This window comes from Oryctolagus cuniculus, chromosome 10, assembly GCF_051225735.1.
Source record: "Oryctolagus cuniculus isolate XC-2025 breed Fujian yellow rabbit chromosome 10, ASM5122573v1, whole genome shotgun sequence".
NCBI classification, from domain to species: domain Eukaryota; kingdom Metazoa; phylum Chordata; class Mammalia; order Lagomorpha; family Leporidae; genus Oryctolagus; species Oryctolagus cuniculus.
The window spans coordinates 46329248-46347847 of record NC_142876.1 but is presented as its reverse complement, the minus strand read 5'-3'; the positions used below and the strand labels follow the sequence as shown (position 1 = coordinate 46347847).

General features: G+C 43.8%; 1 protein-coding gene across 1 annotated transcript in view; it reads left to right on the top strand.

The window, feature by feature from the left end:
• Positions 1–4314: 4314 nt before the first annotated feature.
• Positions 4315–18600, top strand: part of DSG2 (desmoglein 2) — a 62696-nt gene continuing 48410 nt past the window's right edge. The window contains exon 1 of the mRNA XM_008261177.5: positions 4315–4573. Within this exon, the coding sequence (XP_008259399.2) occupies positions 4529–4573 (45 nt within the window). The 5' untranslated portion in view covers positions 4315–4528. The remainder of the gene's footprint in view (positions 4574–18600) is intronic.

Genomic DNA, 18600 nt, shown 5'->3' with positions numbered 1-18600 from the left:
CTGGTCCAGTGACTCACAAGGACAAGCCTGCGGGGAAGGGCTATGTGAGGCCCGGTGACTAACGGCCTCGGGGCTGTCACCCTCTTTCCGGCTGTCCTGTGGGTGTGCTCTCAGGTCTGACTGCATCTGAGTGGAGGGAGGGATTGCTCCTTGCTGGTGTGCTGGCTTCTCTCGGCTACACCACAGGGCCTGGAGCCTGCTGAACTTTCACTGGTCCTCTCAAAGTTTTCTTTCTTTCTTTTTTTAAAGATTTATTTGTTTATTTGAAAGTCGGAGTTACAGAGAGAAAGGGAGAAATGGAGAGAGAAAGGAAGAAATGGAGAGAGAGAGAGAGGTCCTCCATCAACTGGTTCATTCCTCGTGGCCACAATGGCTAGGACTGGGCCAGGCCAGAGCCAGGAGCTTCTCCCACATGGGTGCAGGGGCCCAAGGACTTGGGCCATCTTCTGTTGCTTTTCCCAGGCCATTAGCTGGGAGCCGGATCAGAAGTGGAGCAGCCAGGACATGAACCGGCATCCATATGGGATGCCAGCACTGCAGGTTGTGGCTTTACCTGCTACACCACAGCACCAACCCTCAAAGTCCTTTTTTGTTTTCTTCCTAAGCTCCAGCAACAGTTATGATCATGATTTCTTTTTTTCATTTTCATTTGTTTATTCAATATACAGAGATACAGACAGAGTGAGAGGGACAGACAGCTTCCATCCACTGGTTCACTCCCTAGATGCCTGTAATGGCTGGGACTGGACTGAGGCCAAAGTCAGGAGCCAGGAACTCAACACAGGTCTCCCACATCGGTGGCAGAAGCTCAGTTACTCGAGCTTTCACCACTGATCCCCAGGGTCTGCATTAGCAGAATTTGAAGTTGGGAGCTGGAGGTGGGCATCAAACCTAAGGGCTCTGATGTGGGACAGGCGCGTCTTAGTCACCAGGCCAAAGATCTGTGTCTGCTCTGCGAATTCTGTCTCAGAAAGGCAATGATGCAGCTCTCTCATGCTGTTAGAGGCCGCCGTACTCCCAGGTCTACCAGAGTTCCTCTCTCCTTACCTAAAGCAGAGACGCTCTGGGTCCATCCAGCAGGAGAATCGATGGGAACTTCAGGATCCTGACTCCTAATGCTTGCGAGGGCACCCAAACCTTGGCTTCCCAGGGACGGGACCAGGGCTCCCTCAAGATTAAGGGAGAGGACAGTCTTCTCCATTTTTCCCCACCCAGCACGATCAACTGGCCCCTGAACTCCTCAGCTTCAGCTTGTCCAGTAACTCCTGACCATGCTCAACTCCATGCGTGCCTACAATGCTTAACTTCTCAGCCGGGCCACCCTTTGTCCCTGACTCACACCTGCCATCTGCTGTACTTGTTCTGCAGTGTTGGGGGAAACACACTCACATAACATACACACATGTATGTGCGGGCATGTATGCCTGTACATGCACACACACATCACAGGCCAACATTTCATGACCCCATTCACTATTAATTCTTCGTCCAAGTTCAAACTACTTGCTAGCCCATTCTAATCAGATTCAAAATATTTTCACCAAAAAAAAAAAAAAAAAAGGTTTTTACTTGATTCTCCTGTTTGCATCCATGTGGTGAAAAGCAAGCTTTCTTCACAGATAAAGCCGAAGCCCCTGACTCTTCAACCACAGCACCTAAAGCTTTGACGTCCTCTGCCCTCGCAGGTTCAGTGTCTCATCCCAATTACTCATCCTTCAAGAATCAACTCATCACACCTCCCCCAGGAAGGCTTCCCTGGTCCTGTGGTTCAGAGCGTGAGTAAGAGCCCTTCTTCACCATTCACATCACCCTTGCCCAAAGCGCTGCCATTACAGCTATCTGGTGCCATAAGGAGTTATAGCTATATATAAGTATTTATTTCTGTTTCTTTGAGTACAGGCCCACTATTAATGTCTGTATCCCCAATTTAATGTTTATTGAACAGGAACAAACTGAGTGTTGAATGAGGGAGTGGAAGTAAACAAGAAAACACAGTTCTTTCATGCTCTTCTCATTACCTGGAGGTATTTCCTATTTTCGTCCTGCGTCCATCTACCTTTTATTACTCAGGGTCTGTGAGTAAACCCCACAGTAACCTTCATTTCAAAACAGCCACACATTGCTATGATTCGGCTGTAAGGCATTTTAACAGGACAGGCATCAGATTTAGCTCTCACTTTTCACACGTTACTTCTAATGTATCTACTCCTTGCAATTATCAGTGGACTAACTGGTCAGCTATCAGTTCCTTAGCAAGAACTGTCAATTCGTAAGCATTTCTTTAATGCTAGGATGTGATTATGGAAAAGGAGGTCATTCATTTTTACTGGTCTTTATGAAACTTAAAAAAAAAACAACTTTGTTCTAGATAATACTAAGAGGTGATTCTCATGAACTAATCACTTGAAGATTATTCTCACCTGTGTGAGTATGGGATGTGATGCAGTGTAGAAAACAGTAACTCAGATATTTTGAATATATCTGGATGTCAAGGCTAATTATTTGCACAGAATATGTTTTGAACTAATTTATTCTAAGTGTCTTAAGAAAGGCACTCTTATCATAACGTTCAACCAATTTAGGAACAAAAGCCTGTACATTAAATCTCTGTAAAGCAATCCATTCTTTGTTGGTAGTGGCGACATTCTCTTTTGTGCACAGAGGTTTATGAAACAGATTTGCTCCCTGCATAAAAAAGTCAGGATCTAGAGATCTGGCTGTGAGTCATTTACAATCCTCAACAAGTCCCTTCAGTTCTCTGAGTCATAATGTTAGGATTTTTAAAGTGTAACTAGCTCGGAGATGAAATCCTAGGAGGTGCAATGGTTTCTGTATCAACACCGTCTCTCACTGCCTTGTCTTTTAGGGTACAAGGAGGTCCACTTGGAGGCTGAGTTGGTTGCCCCCAAGGGTGCCTGAATAATCCAACAGAAATAAAATGTGTGTTATCTGCCACCCTGAAAAGTACAATTATCTTCATTGCTAGAAAACAATGCCTGGGTAATGAGGCATGAATACTCGCCTACAGGACTCAGGTGCTGGGGCTCTAATTGAGGCAGGGCTGATGATAAACAGCTCCTGGGATGGTTTGTGAGAGGGTTTTGGTGAAGCCTGGTGTCTTTAATGAGCAGTTTCCCCAGCATGATGGAGAACGGGAATCATCGCCCACGTGTGCTGCTGGCCCAGGCCAGCTCAAGACAATGGTTTGGAGACCACAGATGTACTTTGCCCAATTTAACATTTGCTGGGAGTCTCCCACGGGCACACGAGGCAGAAAGATAAGAGAAGCAGAAACTCTTCCTGGACCCCCAAGCCCACCACCACCTGGCCAATAACAGGGCAGGTAAGTCTTAAACAAGCAGAGGAGAAGGTGTCCCTCCCAGCTCACAGAAGGGGAGGCCCTAGGGGCCAGGGAGAAGAAAGGAACCAGTCAGTTTACCAGATTGTAAACCGGCAAGACTGAAATCCGGGTGGAGGGGAGGGATGCACTTTGACCCACAGAAGAAATCCTGTTCCATTGGTAAAGTCAAACTTCCCTTTATAATCTCCACTGCCTTCCATACTTAGTATCTTCCACTAAAACTACACGTCAACTTCCGAGTTTCCCAATCTGGTGCTGCCTGCAGTGTTCAGCTGCCCATACACAGTGCCTGCTTTCCAAGAAGACTTCAATTTTACGTTTGCCCCTTACAACACTATTGTAATTTTCACAGCCATCATTTGCGGAACCCTCAAGTGCTAGACCTGCAGAATGCTTCACGCGGTGCCTGATTTCTCACAACAGCACTTTGTGTTGGTCGCTGATAAACAGGTTTAACAGATCTGGAAACTGAGGCATGGAGAGGCTTGTCCAAGCCCCTACCGCTGGTCAACTCCGGGAGGGGGACCTCTGATCGCTAACGATGCGCTCCATGTGACATGTGCAAATGATCTCCAGCAGTATGCGTGTCCCTCCTAATACTCTACAGAGAGTTTGCTCCACGAAACTCCAGCTGTCAAGGGACTAGTTCCCAGCAAGGGCTTCTCCCCGGCCAGATAAGCCGCAAACCTGTTGGAAGCGAGGAGGGGTGGGTGGGAAGCGGTCCCCACGCACCGCCGCGGCCGTGGCTGCCGTGAGGTCGCGGGTCGTGCGCTCCCGGCACAACCGCAGCCCCGCGCGCTGGATCCCCGCAGGTCCCGCTCCCCGGAGCCAGGTTTGTTCCAGTGCCGGGCAGCCGCCCAGGCCGGGCCCAGAGGGTGGCCGGGAAGTTCCCCCTCCCCGGGCCATTCTCCTAGGAGGAGTGGTTGGGAAGCGGAGAACGGCTGGGCGGGGCCTGCCACCCAGAGTCCCCAAGCCGGGGACGTCACGGCCCAGGTGCGTGCACCGCCCTCCTGCGCCGAATTCTCCTGCTCCGTGCGAGCAGCTCGGGCGCGCCCCCGGCTCCATTTTTCTCGCGCCCGCCACACCTGGGGCCGCGCCTCTGGGCCGGGGAGCGGGAGGCGCGGAGCTGGTGCCAGCGGCCGGAGGCAAGGGCGCGGCGAGGGCGCCATGGCGCGGAGCCCGGGACGCCCGTGCGCGCTGCTGTTACTCCTGGTAAGTGCCGGGAGCGGGGACGCGGAGCCCGGCGGCTGAGAAGGGCGCCGGCGGGCTCAGGGCCCGCGCCCCGACCTGCCCGCTCCCGCCCGGAAGGTGCGCGCCTGCCCGGCGCTGCGTCCTTGGGCCCCGCGGAGGCAAAGGGCTTAACGGGCGGCGGCGGTGATCCTGCCTGGGGCTTCGGGAAAGTGGTTGGGCCGGGACGAGGCGGTGGCTGGAACCTGTCGGAGCGCGCTCTGGTCCCGCCACGCAGGCCCCGGCGGCTTTTTCTCACGGTGTCCCGTGGGCGCAGCGAGCCCCGGGGCCCAGCACCCCTTTGCTGGGGGGGCCGGGACTTTGTTGCGAGTGGTCCGGGAGCGGAAACTGGGAGGCAGCACCGCGCCTGCCTGCGGTTCCTGGAAGCTATCTGGTGGCCCAGGTCCGCCCGTGGCCACCCGCACGCACCAGTGAACCGGGAAGGCCGGGGAAATACCCGTGTTCTCCGAGTGCGAGGAGACGGCTCAAAATAGCGCCTTCTAAACGTGCCTGTTCACGAAGCCTAACGTTTGTTTTTTTAAAAAAGCTGTCTGTCAGCTCAGAAGATCACCCGCAGAGTCTTTACTTAGAAAGAGCACAAAGTTGGGGTTTTAAAAACACTTTCCAAGTATGGAAGATCCTAAATGCGGGTGTATGCGATCGTCTAAAAAGTGCAGAGCCACCCTCCGGCGGCGTTTTCAGCGATAAGCGTCTTAAAGTTGAGAGCAACGTTTAATCCCTAGCCTCTCCCAGCGCTTGCTGTCCTGTGCCCAGAGTGGATCTTCAGCTGTTGGTTTTTTGTTTGGTTGGTGAAGAGACTGTGCATAGTTAGGCTATGTATCCGGCTTTGTGGGGGCTGGCTAAATGGATTTGGACGGAATGACAGTCACACTGCTGATGATGAGCCTTCGCAAATGTCTGTTGAGAGACATGACATATAAAATCATGCTCAATTTCCTTGACGGTTAAAAGTTTTGAAATACTAGAATATTCACTGTATTAAAATACTGAAAGTTCTAACATCCAAAAGATGAATTCGATAGACCAGGGTTGAGGGGGAAAGGGAAATACGTAGAAATGGGTACTTCTAAAAGTTCATGGAAAAATAAGGTTCAAAGATAAGTTTATTTTGGTGCCCAAAATTTGAAAACCATAGGTTTTTTTTCCTAATAATGTATTTTCAGTGAATGCTTTGAAGACCCTCTCCTGTAACAAAAGAACAAAAGAGAAAACAGGACAAAGTCAGATCTAGAGATTTTAATGCACTCTCTTGCAACAACGTGATAATTAGGGCTTCCACATCTCTGGCACTCACGTTCATTTTCGTGCTGTATTTATTGATTTCATTTTGCCCATGTCATTGAGATAAGTTTCAATTGAAGTTCATTTCCTTAAGGAAACTTTCCTAAGGCATACTTTGGGGCTTGTGGTGGGGTCTCCAGAACCTCAGAGCGAGTCATTCCTTCCTCTTGATGCTTCCTGGCTAAGGAGAACACCAGACCAGTGTAACATCTGGCCCCCTTTGAGAGTTAACATTAAATTCCCTGCATATAAGAAATTACCTTTACTATCCGTTGATGTAACAAGCAATTTGTAGGCTCGCTCACAGAGAAATAGTCAATGATTTAGGCATTTTTTCTACTTTACTAATTGAATATGTGTATCTTAGTGGCTAATAATGGACTATTCACAAAGCAACTATAGACAAGTAGCCAGAAACAGAATTCTTGCAGTCATTCTACATATTGCCTATAATACTTCCACAATTTAAAGTTGGGTATGTTTATGTCTGGTCAAATAGTGGGCTGTTCCCCATTCTGCCCCCAGTGTGTTTTGGTTTTTTGTTTGTTTTTATTTGTAAGGCAGCAGTGAGACAGAAAGAGACAAAGAGACATCTATCCTCTGGTTCATTTCCCAAGTGCTCCCAACAGCCAGGACTGGGCCACACCCAAGCCAGGAGCCCGGAGCTCAGTCTTCCTCGTGAATGGTGGGGACCCAAGTACCTGAGCTATCTGCTGCCTCCCAGGTTGCACTCCAGTGTGGGATGCAGGCATCCCAAGCAACAGCCACTTACCCCCAACCCCAGAGTGAGGTTGGAAGTGGAGCCTTTTGGTAAAGACTGGAAAGCAGTTCACCTGGGGCAACAGGTACTTTATGGGAAGGAATACATACTGTAGTCTGTTGGGTCAGGGTTCAGTTGCAGATAACAGCTTTTCATCCAGGCAGTTAAAGCCTGAAGAGTTTTATTTCAGGGCATTTCTCTGACTACGTAAGCCTGAGAAGGGCTGAGGAAAGAGACTGTGGTCTGAGATGGCAACACCAGCAGCAGAGGGGATCAGCAGAACCCATCCATTCTGCTGGGATCAGGATCCCAGGACCACCCCGCCACTGCTACAGTCTGGCGACTGCTGGGGTCAGAAGGCTGCCTTTGCTGCCAGCTCCAGACCAAGGCCTCACCTGCTAGGGGGCCTAAGGAAGTGGATGCCTCTTCCTACCCTCGAATTACGTTACTGGATACTAGACCCATGGTCGGACTGCTCCAAAAGCAGCACATGGCTTCTGCTTCACCTCCTTCTTTTAAGTCCCCTGGAAATACTGGTTGAACACCCTAAACCCAAAAATCTAAAATTCAAAATGCTCTGTAACTTGAAACTCTTTAAGTGTCACATTGGCACTCAAAAAGCTTCCAATTTGGGGGCATTTTCATTTTGGATTTTAGTAATTAGGCTTGCTCAACCAGTAAAATTATGCAAATATTCCAAACTCAAAAAAAAAAAAATGCTGAAATCTGAAATGGTTCTGGTCCCAAGCATTTCAGATAAGGGCTACTCAACCTCTACCAGTTAAACTCAGAACTGAGCTGTGAGAGTCCATAGTGTGTGGTCTTCAGCTTTCCTCTGCAGTACAGGTGATCTGAATGTCACCCACATGGCTGGCACACAGTCCATCAAAGGGGAGAAGAGACAGGTTTTTGTTGTTGTTGTTTTTAACAGAACCAGAGAATCTTTCCCCTTCAAGGTTCTTTATTTCAGATCCGTTGACTCTCATGTCTACAGATAAGAGCTCAGGGGATTCCTAGAGGTGATAAGGAATTAAAGAAGTATTTTCACAAATCTTTTTAACTGGAATTTGCCATTTCCTTAAATTATGAGTGTAGAAAATAATTGCTGTAGTGTTAGTAGTTCTTAGTAGTTAGTTGGGTTCATTCATAACCCAATATACTTTATTTCATACATTCAGAAACATTCTTAGAAGAGAGCTGTGGGCTTTGCCATACTGCCAAGGAGAGCACTAGGAGGAGGGATTTCCTGTTGGATGCTTCTGTTTGGCCCTTGACTGATTAAGTTTGTCCTTTAAAATCCAACTGCATTTTAAGAATTCAGTGATAGGGGTCAGCATTGTGGCCTAGTGGGTTAAGCCGCCACAACAGCACTGGCATCCCATGTGGGTGCTGGTTCAAGTCCCAGCTGCTCCACTTCCAATCCAACTCCTGCTCATGTGCCTGGGAAAGCAGTAGAGAATAGCCCAAGTGTTTGGGCCCCTGCTCCCATATGGAAGACCTCAGAAGAAGCTCCTAGCTTCAACGTGGTACAGCCCCAGCCATTATACCATCTGGGGAACGAACCCCTGGATGGAAGACCTCTCTCTGTGTCGATTGCTCTCTCTCTCTCTGTCTCTCTCAACTCTGCCTTTCAAATAAATAAAATAAATCTTTTAAAAAAAATTCAATGATAGCAAATTGTGTAGTGAGCAGGTATATTCAGTAGTGTATTAGATGGCCAGGACTGCATAACAAAGGGCCAGAAGCTGGGTGGCTTAAAAATAAGAAAAATGTGTTGCCTCACAGTTCTAGAGGCTAGAAGTCCAAGATCAAGGTGTAGGCAGGGCCACACTCCCTTTGAGACCATGGATTTCTCTCCTTGCCTCTTCCTGTGGCTTACTGGCAGTTGGTGGCACTCTTTCTCCTGTAGCTGCATTACTCCAGACCTCCGTCTCCAGTGGTGTTCTTCCTTTGGTCTCTTTACATCATCTTACCTCTGTGCATGTCCGAATCTGTGTCCAAATTTCCCCTTGTTAGAAGAGCACCAGTCATATTGGATTTGGGCCCAACCTGATGAGCTCAACTTGATTAAATCTGCAAATGAGAACAGGTTCTGAGATGCTGGCAATTCAAACTTCAACATACCTTTAGGGGACACAGTTTAACCCTTAACAAGTAGGGTCAACAATCTATAAATTGATAATATTAAAGCTATGCTAGAAACTTTGCAGTTGCTCTAATTATCAGACAGGTAAAAGAATGAGAATTACTGGTCTCCATTTCCCAAGATAGTTTATTCATAAAGAAAACCTAAAAATATTTATATGGAAAAATCACATTGAATTGGTATTTTTGAAAACTGCAAAATTGTAGTAAAAATCAGAAATCTTATTTGAGTCATAAGTGACCATTATAGATCTCAAAGCATTTCTTAAGCACAGCTTTTCTGGTTTTCATTGTGCCACAAGGAAAATGTCAGTATTTTTGGTAATACTTTTCAAATTCAGATGTAGTCTGTATATGATGAAAGATTGTTTTCTTGGTTTATTTCATATTCAGGTATCAGTAGAATACCCATATGACATGCATTTCTTAAAAATTTCAAATTGTTGACAAAATTTGGTAATTAGGGTGAAGGAAAGTGGAACCCCAGGATTTATATCTCAATCTAATGGTAAGATGAGAAATGCTCACAAGAAAAGAAACCAAGCATATGACCACTATTTAGTGAGTGCTTAGTTTTTGTTTTTTAATTTGAAAGGCAGAGAAACAGAGAACACGTGCTAGCTCCCATATACTGGTTCACTTCCCAAATGCCTACAAAAGCTGGAGCTGAGCTGGGACAAACATCGAGGACCCAGGATGCAACACAAGTTCCCCACATGCAAGGCAGGAACCCAAGTCCTTGAACCATTCGTTTTCTGCTGCCTCCAGGGCCTGCATGAGCAGGAATCTGGAATCAGGAGCCAGGGCCAGGGTCTAACCCAGGTTCTCCAATACAGTGTGTGTGCATGTTAACCTTTTTCTTAACCCCTACCTGAATACCCATCTCTAAATTCCTGTTTGATACCAATCAGTGTGGTATAGGCTGGGGGACAGAGAAAATGCCAGACTTGTTCCATCTGCCGGCTGTGACAGTCTGCTGAATGATACCACCATCATGGCTAATTTCCAAAGGGGTGGTGATAAAGAGACAGGGATCGTACAGAAGAAGCAACCAGCCCAGCAGTGGGCATCCAAGCAGAGATCTGAGAATCATTAAAATCAGTTGGTAGGAGGAGAAAAAGGGAGGAGAATATTCAGGTGGAGAGAGGAGCATATGCAAAGTCCTGAAGACAAGAGTGCATGGTTCTTTGGAGGAAGTAAAAATGGTCGCTGTTGCTTCAAAGTAGAATGTGAGGCAGAGGAGTCTCCAAAGGTGAGTCTTTGGCCTTCAAGTCCAAGTATTTTTAGGGAGCTGTTCAAATCACTGAGTAAATGAAAAGAGGATTTTTGGTTGAAATGGTCAGAACAGGGTCAAAAAAGAGGCTTTGACTGAGCACAGCTTTGTGTGGATGGGCCATTGTTTGGCCCAGCAGTTGAGACTCCACGTCAGGGTGTCACATCCCATATAAGACTGCTTTGGTTTGAGTCTCAGTTCCGCTTCTGATTCCAGCTTCCCATTAATGTGCACCCTGGGAAGCAGCAGGTGATGACTCAAGTACCTAGGTCTCTGCCAACCATATGGGAGACTTGGATTGAGTTCTGGATTCCTGGCTTTGGCCCAGCCCAGCTCCAGCTGTGGCAGGAATAGGATGGCTGGGTCATATGGTAGATCTGTATTCAAATTTCTGAGGTATTTCCATACTGTCTACAATAGTGGCTTTACCAGTTTACATTCCCACCAACAATGATATCTTTTTCCCCATACCCTCACCAGCATTTGTTTTTTGATTTCTGTATGAAAGCCATGATAACAGGGGTGAGGTGAAACCTCATTGTGGTTTTGATTTGCATTTCCCTAATGGATAGTGATCCTGAGCAGTTTTTCATGTGTCTATTTGCCATTTGGATTTCCTCTTTTGAGAAATGCCTGTTAAGGTTCTTTGCCCACTTCTTAACTGGGTTGTTTGTTTTGCTGTTGTTGAATTTCTTGATATCTTTATATACAGTTGCCTCTTCATTTTGCTGAATGTTTCTTTTGCAATACAGAAGCTTCTCAGTTTGATGTAATCCCATTTGTCAAATTTGGCTTTAATTGCCTGTGCCTCTGGGGTCTCTTCCAAGAACTCTTTGCCTATGCTAGTGTCTTGCAGGGTTTCCCAAGTGTTCTTTAATAATTTGATGGTATCAGGTTGTAGATTTAGGTCTTTAGTCCATTTTGTGTAAGTTGTTAGGTAGAACTCTTGGTTCATACTTCTGCGTGTGGATATCCAGTTTCCCCAGCATCATTTGTTGAAGAGACTGTCTTTGCTCCAGGGGTTGATTTTAGCTCTTTTGTCAAAGATAAATTGGTTGTAGAAGCATGGATTGATTTCTGTCATTTCTGTTCTATTCCATTGGTCTGTCCATCTTTTTTTGTACTAGTACCAGGCTGTTTTGATTATAACTGCCATGTAATATTGTCTTGAAATCTGGTATTGTGATGCCTGCAGGTTTGTGTTTGTTGCATAAGATTGCTTTAGCTATTCATGGTCTCCTTTATTTCCATATGAATTTCAGCATCATTCTTTCTAGATCTGAGACAGATGTCTTTGGAATTTTGATTGGTATCGCATTGAATCTGTATATTGCTTTCAAAGAATGGACATTTTGATGATGTTGATTCTTCCAATCCATGAACATGGAACATTTTCCCATTTTTTTGGTATCTTCTTCTATTTCTTTCTTCAGTGTTTTGTAATTCTCATTTTAGAGGTCTTTGACATCCTTGGTTAAATTTATTCCAAGATATTTGATTTCTTTTATAGCTATTGTGAATGGGATTGATCTTAGAAGTTCTTTCTCAGCTGTGGTATTGCCTTTGTATACAAAGGCTATTGATTTTTGTGTGTTGATTTTATATCCTACCACTTTACCAAACTCTTCTGTGAGTTCCAATAGTTTCTTCGTGGAGTCTTTAGGATCGCCTTTATATAGAATCATGTCATCTGCAAATATGGATAGTTTGGCTTCTTCCTTGCCAATTCGTATCCTTTTGATTTCTTTTCCTTGCCTAATGCTCTGGCTAAAATGTCCAGGAGTATATTGAATACCAGTGGTGAGAGTGGGCATCCTTGTCTGGTTCTAGATCTCAGTGAGAATGCTTCCAACTTTTTCCCATTCAGTAGATTGCTGGCCAAGGATTTGTCTTAAATTGCCTTGATTGTGTTGAGGAGTGTTCCTTCTATACCCAGTTTCCTTAGAGTTTTCATCATGAAAAGGTGTTATATTTTATCAGATGCTTTCTCTGCATCTATTGAGATAATCATATGGTTTTTATTCAGCAGTTTATTAATGTGCTGTATCACATAGATTGATTTGTGAATGTTGGACCATCCCTGCATACCAGGGATAAATCCCATTTGGTCCAAGTAGATGATCCTGCTGATGTGTTGTTGGATTTGATTGGCTAGTATTTTGTTGAGGATTTTTGTGTCTATGTTCATGAGGGAAATTGGTCTGTAGTTCTCTTCCTCTGTTGTTATGTTTTTTAGATTTAGGAATTAAGGTGATGCTGGCTTCTAGGAAGAATTGGGAGGATTCCCTCTTTTTCAGTTGTTCTGAATAGTTTGAGAAGAATTGGAGTTAGTTCTTCTTTAAATGTCTGGTGGGATTCTGCAGTGAATCCATTTGGTCCTGGGCTTCTCTTTATTGGGAGGGTCTTTATTACTGATTCAACTTCTATCTTGATTATTGGTCTGTTTAGGTTTTCTGTGTCTTCATGGCTCAATTTAGGTAGGTTGCATGTGTCCAGGAATCTGGCCATTTCTTCTAGGTTTCTCAGTTTGTTGGCATACAGCTCTTTGTAGTAATTTCTGAAAATTTAAAAAAAAATTTTTAAAGGTTTTGTTTATTTATTTGAGAGGTAGAGTTACAGACAGTGAGAGGGAGACAGAGAGAAAGGTCTTCCTTCCGTTGGTTCACTCCCCAGATGGCCACAATGGCAGGAGCTGTGCCAATCCCAAGCCAGGAGCCAGGACTTCTTCTAGGTCTCCTATGCAGGTGCAGGGGCCCAAGGGCTTGGGCCATCTTCCACAGCTTTCCCAGGCCATAGCAGAGAGCTGGGTTGGAAGAGGGGCAGCCAGGATTAGAACCCGGTGCCCATATGGGATGCTGACACTGCAGGCGGAGAATTAACCTACTGCGCCACTGCACCGGAGATTTTTTAAAAATTTTTGTTGTGTCTCTTTACACATTTCCTTTTTCATCTCTAATTTTATTGATTTGTGTCTATTTGCTTTTTTTGGTTAGTTGGGCCAATGGTGTGTCAATTTTGTATATTTCTTCAAAAAACCAACTCTTCATTTTGCTGTTCTTTTGTATAGTGTTTTTTGTTTCAATTTTGTATATTCTCTAATTTTAATTATTTCTTCTCTGCTACTAGTTTTGCTACTGTAGGATGAACAGTTTTGTAGATATCCATTAGGGCCTTTTGATCTATAGTGTCAATTAACTCGTTTCTTTGGTGATTTTCTGTCTGGTTGATCCGTCATTGCTGAAAGTAGGGTATTGAAACCCCCATTACTATTGTATTGGAGACTGTGTCTCCCTTTAGATCTATTAACTTTTCTTTTAAATAGCCAGGTGCCCTGTAATTAGGTGCATATACATTTATAATAGTTACATCTTTCTGTTAAATTAATCCCTTGATCATTAATTACATAGTGCCCTTCTTTGTCTCTTTAACCAGTTTTGGTGTGAAAGTCTATTTTGTCTGATGTTAGGATGACTACACCAGCGCTTTTTCAGTTTCTGTTAGCATGGAATATCTTTTTCCATGCTTTCATGTTCAGTTTGCATGCGTCTTTGTTGGTGTGATGTGCTTCTTGTTAGCCAGTCTGTCTTTTAACTGGAGAGTTGAGGCCATTTACACTAAGGTGAGTATTAATGAGTAACCGTTTGGCTCTGCCATTTTTCCATAAATATTACTATTTTTTTTACTTTGGATTTCTTTTTTGCTTTTATTGGGAGATTTTCTGCCTTCACTTTCTTTTGTACTGGTGACCATGTTTCTGTGTTTCTGTCTGTAGCACATTCTTAAGCATCTCTTGTAAGGCTTGATGAGTAGTGACAAATTCTTTCAATTTGTGTGTTATGAAAGTTCTTTGTTTCACCTTATTCATAAATGAGAACTTCTCAGGATACAGTATTCTGGGTTGAAAGTTTTTTTCTCTTGATACTTGGAATATATATCACCATTCTCTCCTAGCCTGTAGGGTTTTTGATGAGAAGTCAGCTGTGAGTCTAGTTGGAGATCCTCTGAAAGTCATCTGGCATTTCTCTCGTACACATTTTAGAATCTTTATGTTTCACTGTGGAGAGTTTGACTGTAATGTGTCATGATGAAGATGGTGAAGATCTTTTCTGGTCATGTCTATTAGGAGGCCTATGTGCTTCCTGTACTTGGATGTCCCTTTCTTTCTCCAAATTTGGGAAATTCTCTATAATTATTCCACTAAAAAGGCCTTCTAATCCATTCTCTTTTTCCATGCCTTCAGGAACTCTTAAGCCTCATATGTTGGGTCATTTGATAGGATCCCATAAATCTCCAACACTGTTTTTTAGTTTTCCAATTTCTTCTTCTTTTTTTGGTCTGACTGTAAAATTTCCAGAGATTTGTTTTCTAGCTCATATATTCCTTTCTTAATGCTTTAAGCGTTGTTAATGCTTTCCACTGCAGTCTTTATTTTTTCTATTGAATTCTTCATTTCCAAGATTTCATTTTGTTTCTCTTTAAGATCACAATTTCATGGGAAAAATTTTCTTTCATATCTTCTATAGATTTCATTAGTTTGTGGATTTCTTCTGATTATTTCTAAGTAATTCTACAGTCAGTTTTTTTTTTTTTTTTTTTTGAATTTCGTTTCTGGCATTTCTTTAATCCCTTCACATTCTAGTATTGAAGTGTTGTATTCTTTTGGGGGCATCATGTTGTCTTCCTTATCTTTGTTTCTTGAATTACTACATTTATTATTCAGCATTTGTAAAGATAACTTTTTAGTTTTGCTTTGTTTTTTTTTCCCCTTGGTAGCTTTTATCTTTGGACTATGCCTCTGTAGCTTAGTGGAGTGTCTGCTTTTTCAGTGAATACCCAGAAGTTTGTGGTGAGTGTGGCCAGGGAGCTTTGTTTAGTACTTCAGGGTGAAGCGATTGTCCAAGGTGACACCAGGTTGAATGTGGTAAATCTCTCTCTCTCTTTTTTTTTTTTTTTTTTTTAATCAGAGAGGAGGTTTGCTCAGCTCTCTTGGTATAGTCTCTTGCTCACCTCCTCTCCTCATAGGAGAATAGTGCATGAGCACCATCCCCAGCAGGTACAATATTTGCCCATGCTGCCCCAAGAACCACACAAAGGATCTGTACAGTCCTTGGTGTTGGCGTAAATAACACAGCAATGACCCTCACCAAGGAATCGAGCCCCTAGCATGTGGAGCCACCTACAGTGACTGCCCCAAGTCCTAGCCGCACCCTGCGCCCTCCCACGCATCCACAGTGTTTTCACAGTCCTGGCACACTAGCCCCCTGTCACTTCTCCCAGCCAGACTCAGGCATCTCCACTTGGCTGGTTGTTGGGCACGCAAACAAGAGCTGGCGTAGCTGTTATGTATGCCCAAAATGGTGCCCGCCTTCTCTTGGCTTGTTAAAAGATGTTGGTGCTGGTAGGGGAGAAAGAAACATGCTCCCTTTTTCCCCCTCTGGTTTGGCAGATACACTGTCCCACATGGGGCTCCAACCTGGGCCCACACCAAGCTCTTCCTGCAGTTTTATCTCCAGTGGCTTGAAGTGCTGCAGACTGGTCTCACCCCACTCTCCAAAACTGTTGGTGAGGCTTTTGGCTGCTTGGGTCCTGAGTTATGCACATGCACTCCCTCCACAAAGGTCCACAGTGTCTCTAGTTTGCGTGAAGTTTCCTCTGCTGTTTTCTCCGTAACTCTTCCCTGAAATTGCACTCTCTTAGCTTATTAGAAAAAAAAAAAAAAAACAAAAAACTATCTTCCCTTAGACTAAAGCAATAAGCTCCCTCCCTATTCTGCCACCTTGGATCTGTCTCCAGTAATCTGGATTTTAATACTTTCATGCACCCAGCAATCACTAATTGTATATCTGTATACCTAGCAGTCTTCTATGTATATATAAACTCCCCCAGGATTATGGAGCTTACAGTAGAGGAAAGTGGGATGTAGGAAAGAGAATATCCTTTTCATTCATTCATTCATTTATTTTTTGAGCAACCACTGTTTGCCAGTCACTGGATTTAAGGAATGTTAATAATGGATGAAGCCAAATAGAACACAAATTCACCTGTCAATACAGAGACATTACCCTACATTTCCCTTATAGCAGTTTTCTATAGTTAGTTGTTAATAAAGTCTTAATTTCTACCACTAGATAGCTGGTACAGTTCCATTACAAGTAATCATCCTAAAAAGGAGGAAATATAAAATATGATTTACCTCAAGGACTGGCATTGTGGCAGATTAAGCTTTTGCAGAGTGCCTGGGATGGAGTCCCGCCTGCACTGCTGATGCTCCTGGAGGCAGAGGATGACGATGGCTCAAGCGCTTGGGTCTCTGCCACTCACACACAATGGGAGACCTTGATGGACTTACTGGCTCCTGGCTTCAGCCTGATGCCTCCTTCTCTCTCCCTCTACCTCTCCTCCCTTTCTCCCTCCCTTTCCTTCTCTCTCTGTTACTCTGCCTTTCCCATAAATAGTCTAATTAATGTTTAAAATAAAACAAAAGATTACCTCCTTTCACAGATAGTCCTGCAAATGGATTCATACAACTTCCTTAAGCTCTTGATTTTCCTGGGTTTCATTTTGCCTGTCCACTTATTTGAGGACAATTAACAATGCCTGTTTTCCACTGTGGCTCTTGGAATCCATTGCTGATGAGTTCAAGTAGGACCTGAAGTTTGTCTTCCTGACAGACCACTGCCATCTTATGGTAGGAACGAATGACCTGAAGCTCTTGGTTTGCTTAAACTTCTTAGTGGGGAAAAGACTTTTACTTCATTTTATTTTTTAGTGTGATTTTCAGAGAAACATTGCAGAAAAAAAAAATTGGATATAGCCCACAGTTTTTGTCCATTAATTTATGTGTAATCTATTATACAGATTTACTTAGATTTTGCCCAGTTCCAAAAGCACATGTGGCTATTCTAGAAAACACAAATCAAAACAATAGTAAAATATTTAAAAAATGATACACTTAGGATCAATAAAACTTGAACTGGAAGAAGAGGTATAAATCAGATAAAATCTGTGGTTAAGTAATGCTGATGAGGTTGATTAGTTCTTATAAATTGCAGTCTTATGAGGAGCAAAAGTCACAATTCCTGCATTTCCACATTGGGAGGACATCTGTCCACACATCCCTCATAATGAAGGGCTCTTGAATGAGTCATCCAGGTTCTCTCCTTTCTTTCCCTTGCTAGTCTGTGATTTTACACGATGGTTCCCAAAAGTGATCCCTGGACAGTCAGCATCAGCATTACCTGGAAACTACTGAGAAATGCAAATCCAGGTGCCCCACCCCACCACTTCTGAATCACAGACTCTAAGGTGGAGCCCAGCCTTTTGTTTTGTAACCAAGCAACCACCCAAGTTTGACAACCACTGTTAATTCTGAGTAGAAAAGTATATTAAATATTAGGAAGTCTAGTTTTAGCTATTTGTTAGCAACTGTGATTTTTTAATGGTTCAATGCCTAAAGAAATTGACACTGAATAAAATAATGTTGGTTTTTCAACAAATAAAATAATGTTGGTCTGGCATTTGGCTTAGTGGTTAAGCCACCAATTAGAATGACCACATCCCACATCAGAGTACCTGGATTCAAGTCCCTGTTCTGGCCCCTGGAGGAGGGCAGTGATAACTCAAGTAATTAGGTTCCTGCCACCCACATGGGAGTTCTAGACTGAGTTCCTGATACCTGGCTTAAGCCTGGCTGAACCCCAACAGCTACTGTCAGCATTTGAGGAGGTGAACCAGCAGGTGGGAGCATATTCTTTCTCTGTCTCTCTGTGCCAACCATCTAAACAAAAGAGATCTCCGAAGAATGATGTTTATTGGGGAATTACACTGCATTGCAGTGAGAATACGCACATTATAGTAGACTGTGGGTATGTTTAGAGAAACTGAGGCAAGACACAGTTTTAAAAGGCAAAAATGAAGAGGATTCCATCAAGTATTCTGAAACAATAATTTCTGGCCACAGTGACTAACAGCCAGGGTGACGACGTTCGTCTGAGGTTAAGCAGACAGTTCCTGGCAGTTTCTGCCATGTAAGGTTGTGGTGACCTCTGTGGAGACTCTGATCCTGGTAAAGTCTTTTGTGATACGTGGGATCACACGGTAATCATAATGTCTGGCTTTACATATTTTTTGTTAGGGTTGACACAAGTGACTCCATTTTGATTCTGACAACTTTCACATTCCTTTCACAAAACCAAGGGAGAGGGGATATAGGAGCTATCCATACTTACACAAAACTGAACCTGAAATAAAAATTCATAGCATGATGCAGCAAGTCAAGTGTAGCACAGCATTGCTAAATCCATGTTTTAAAATTCTTTGCATCAGTAAGGTATCAAAGAAAATGCCTTCTTCTTTGAAGATAACTTCAGTATAACTCGCTTGAAATCATAATTGTTACTTTAAAATTAGCTGAAACTTCTAAAGAGCTGGCAAAAGAATATAAACCATATACTTTGTTGTGGCCAGATGTTAAATATTTACTATCTGAAATTCAAATTCAGAGCTCATAAATTAAAAAACAGAGTCCAAAAT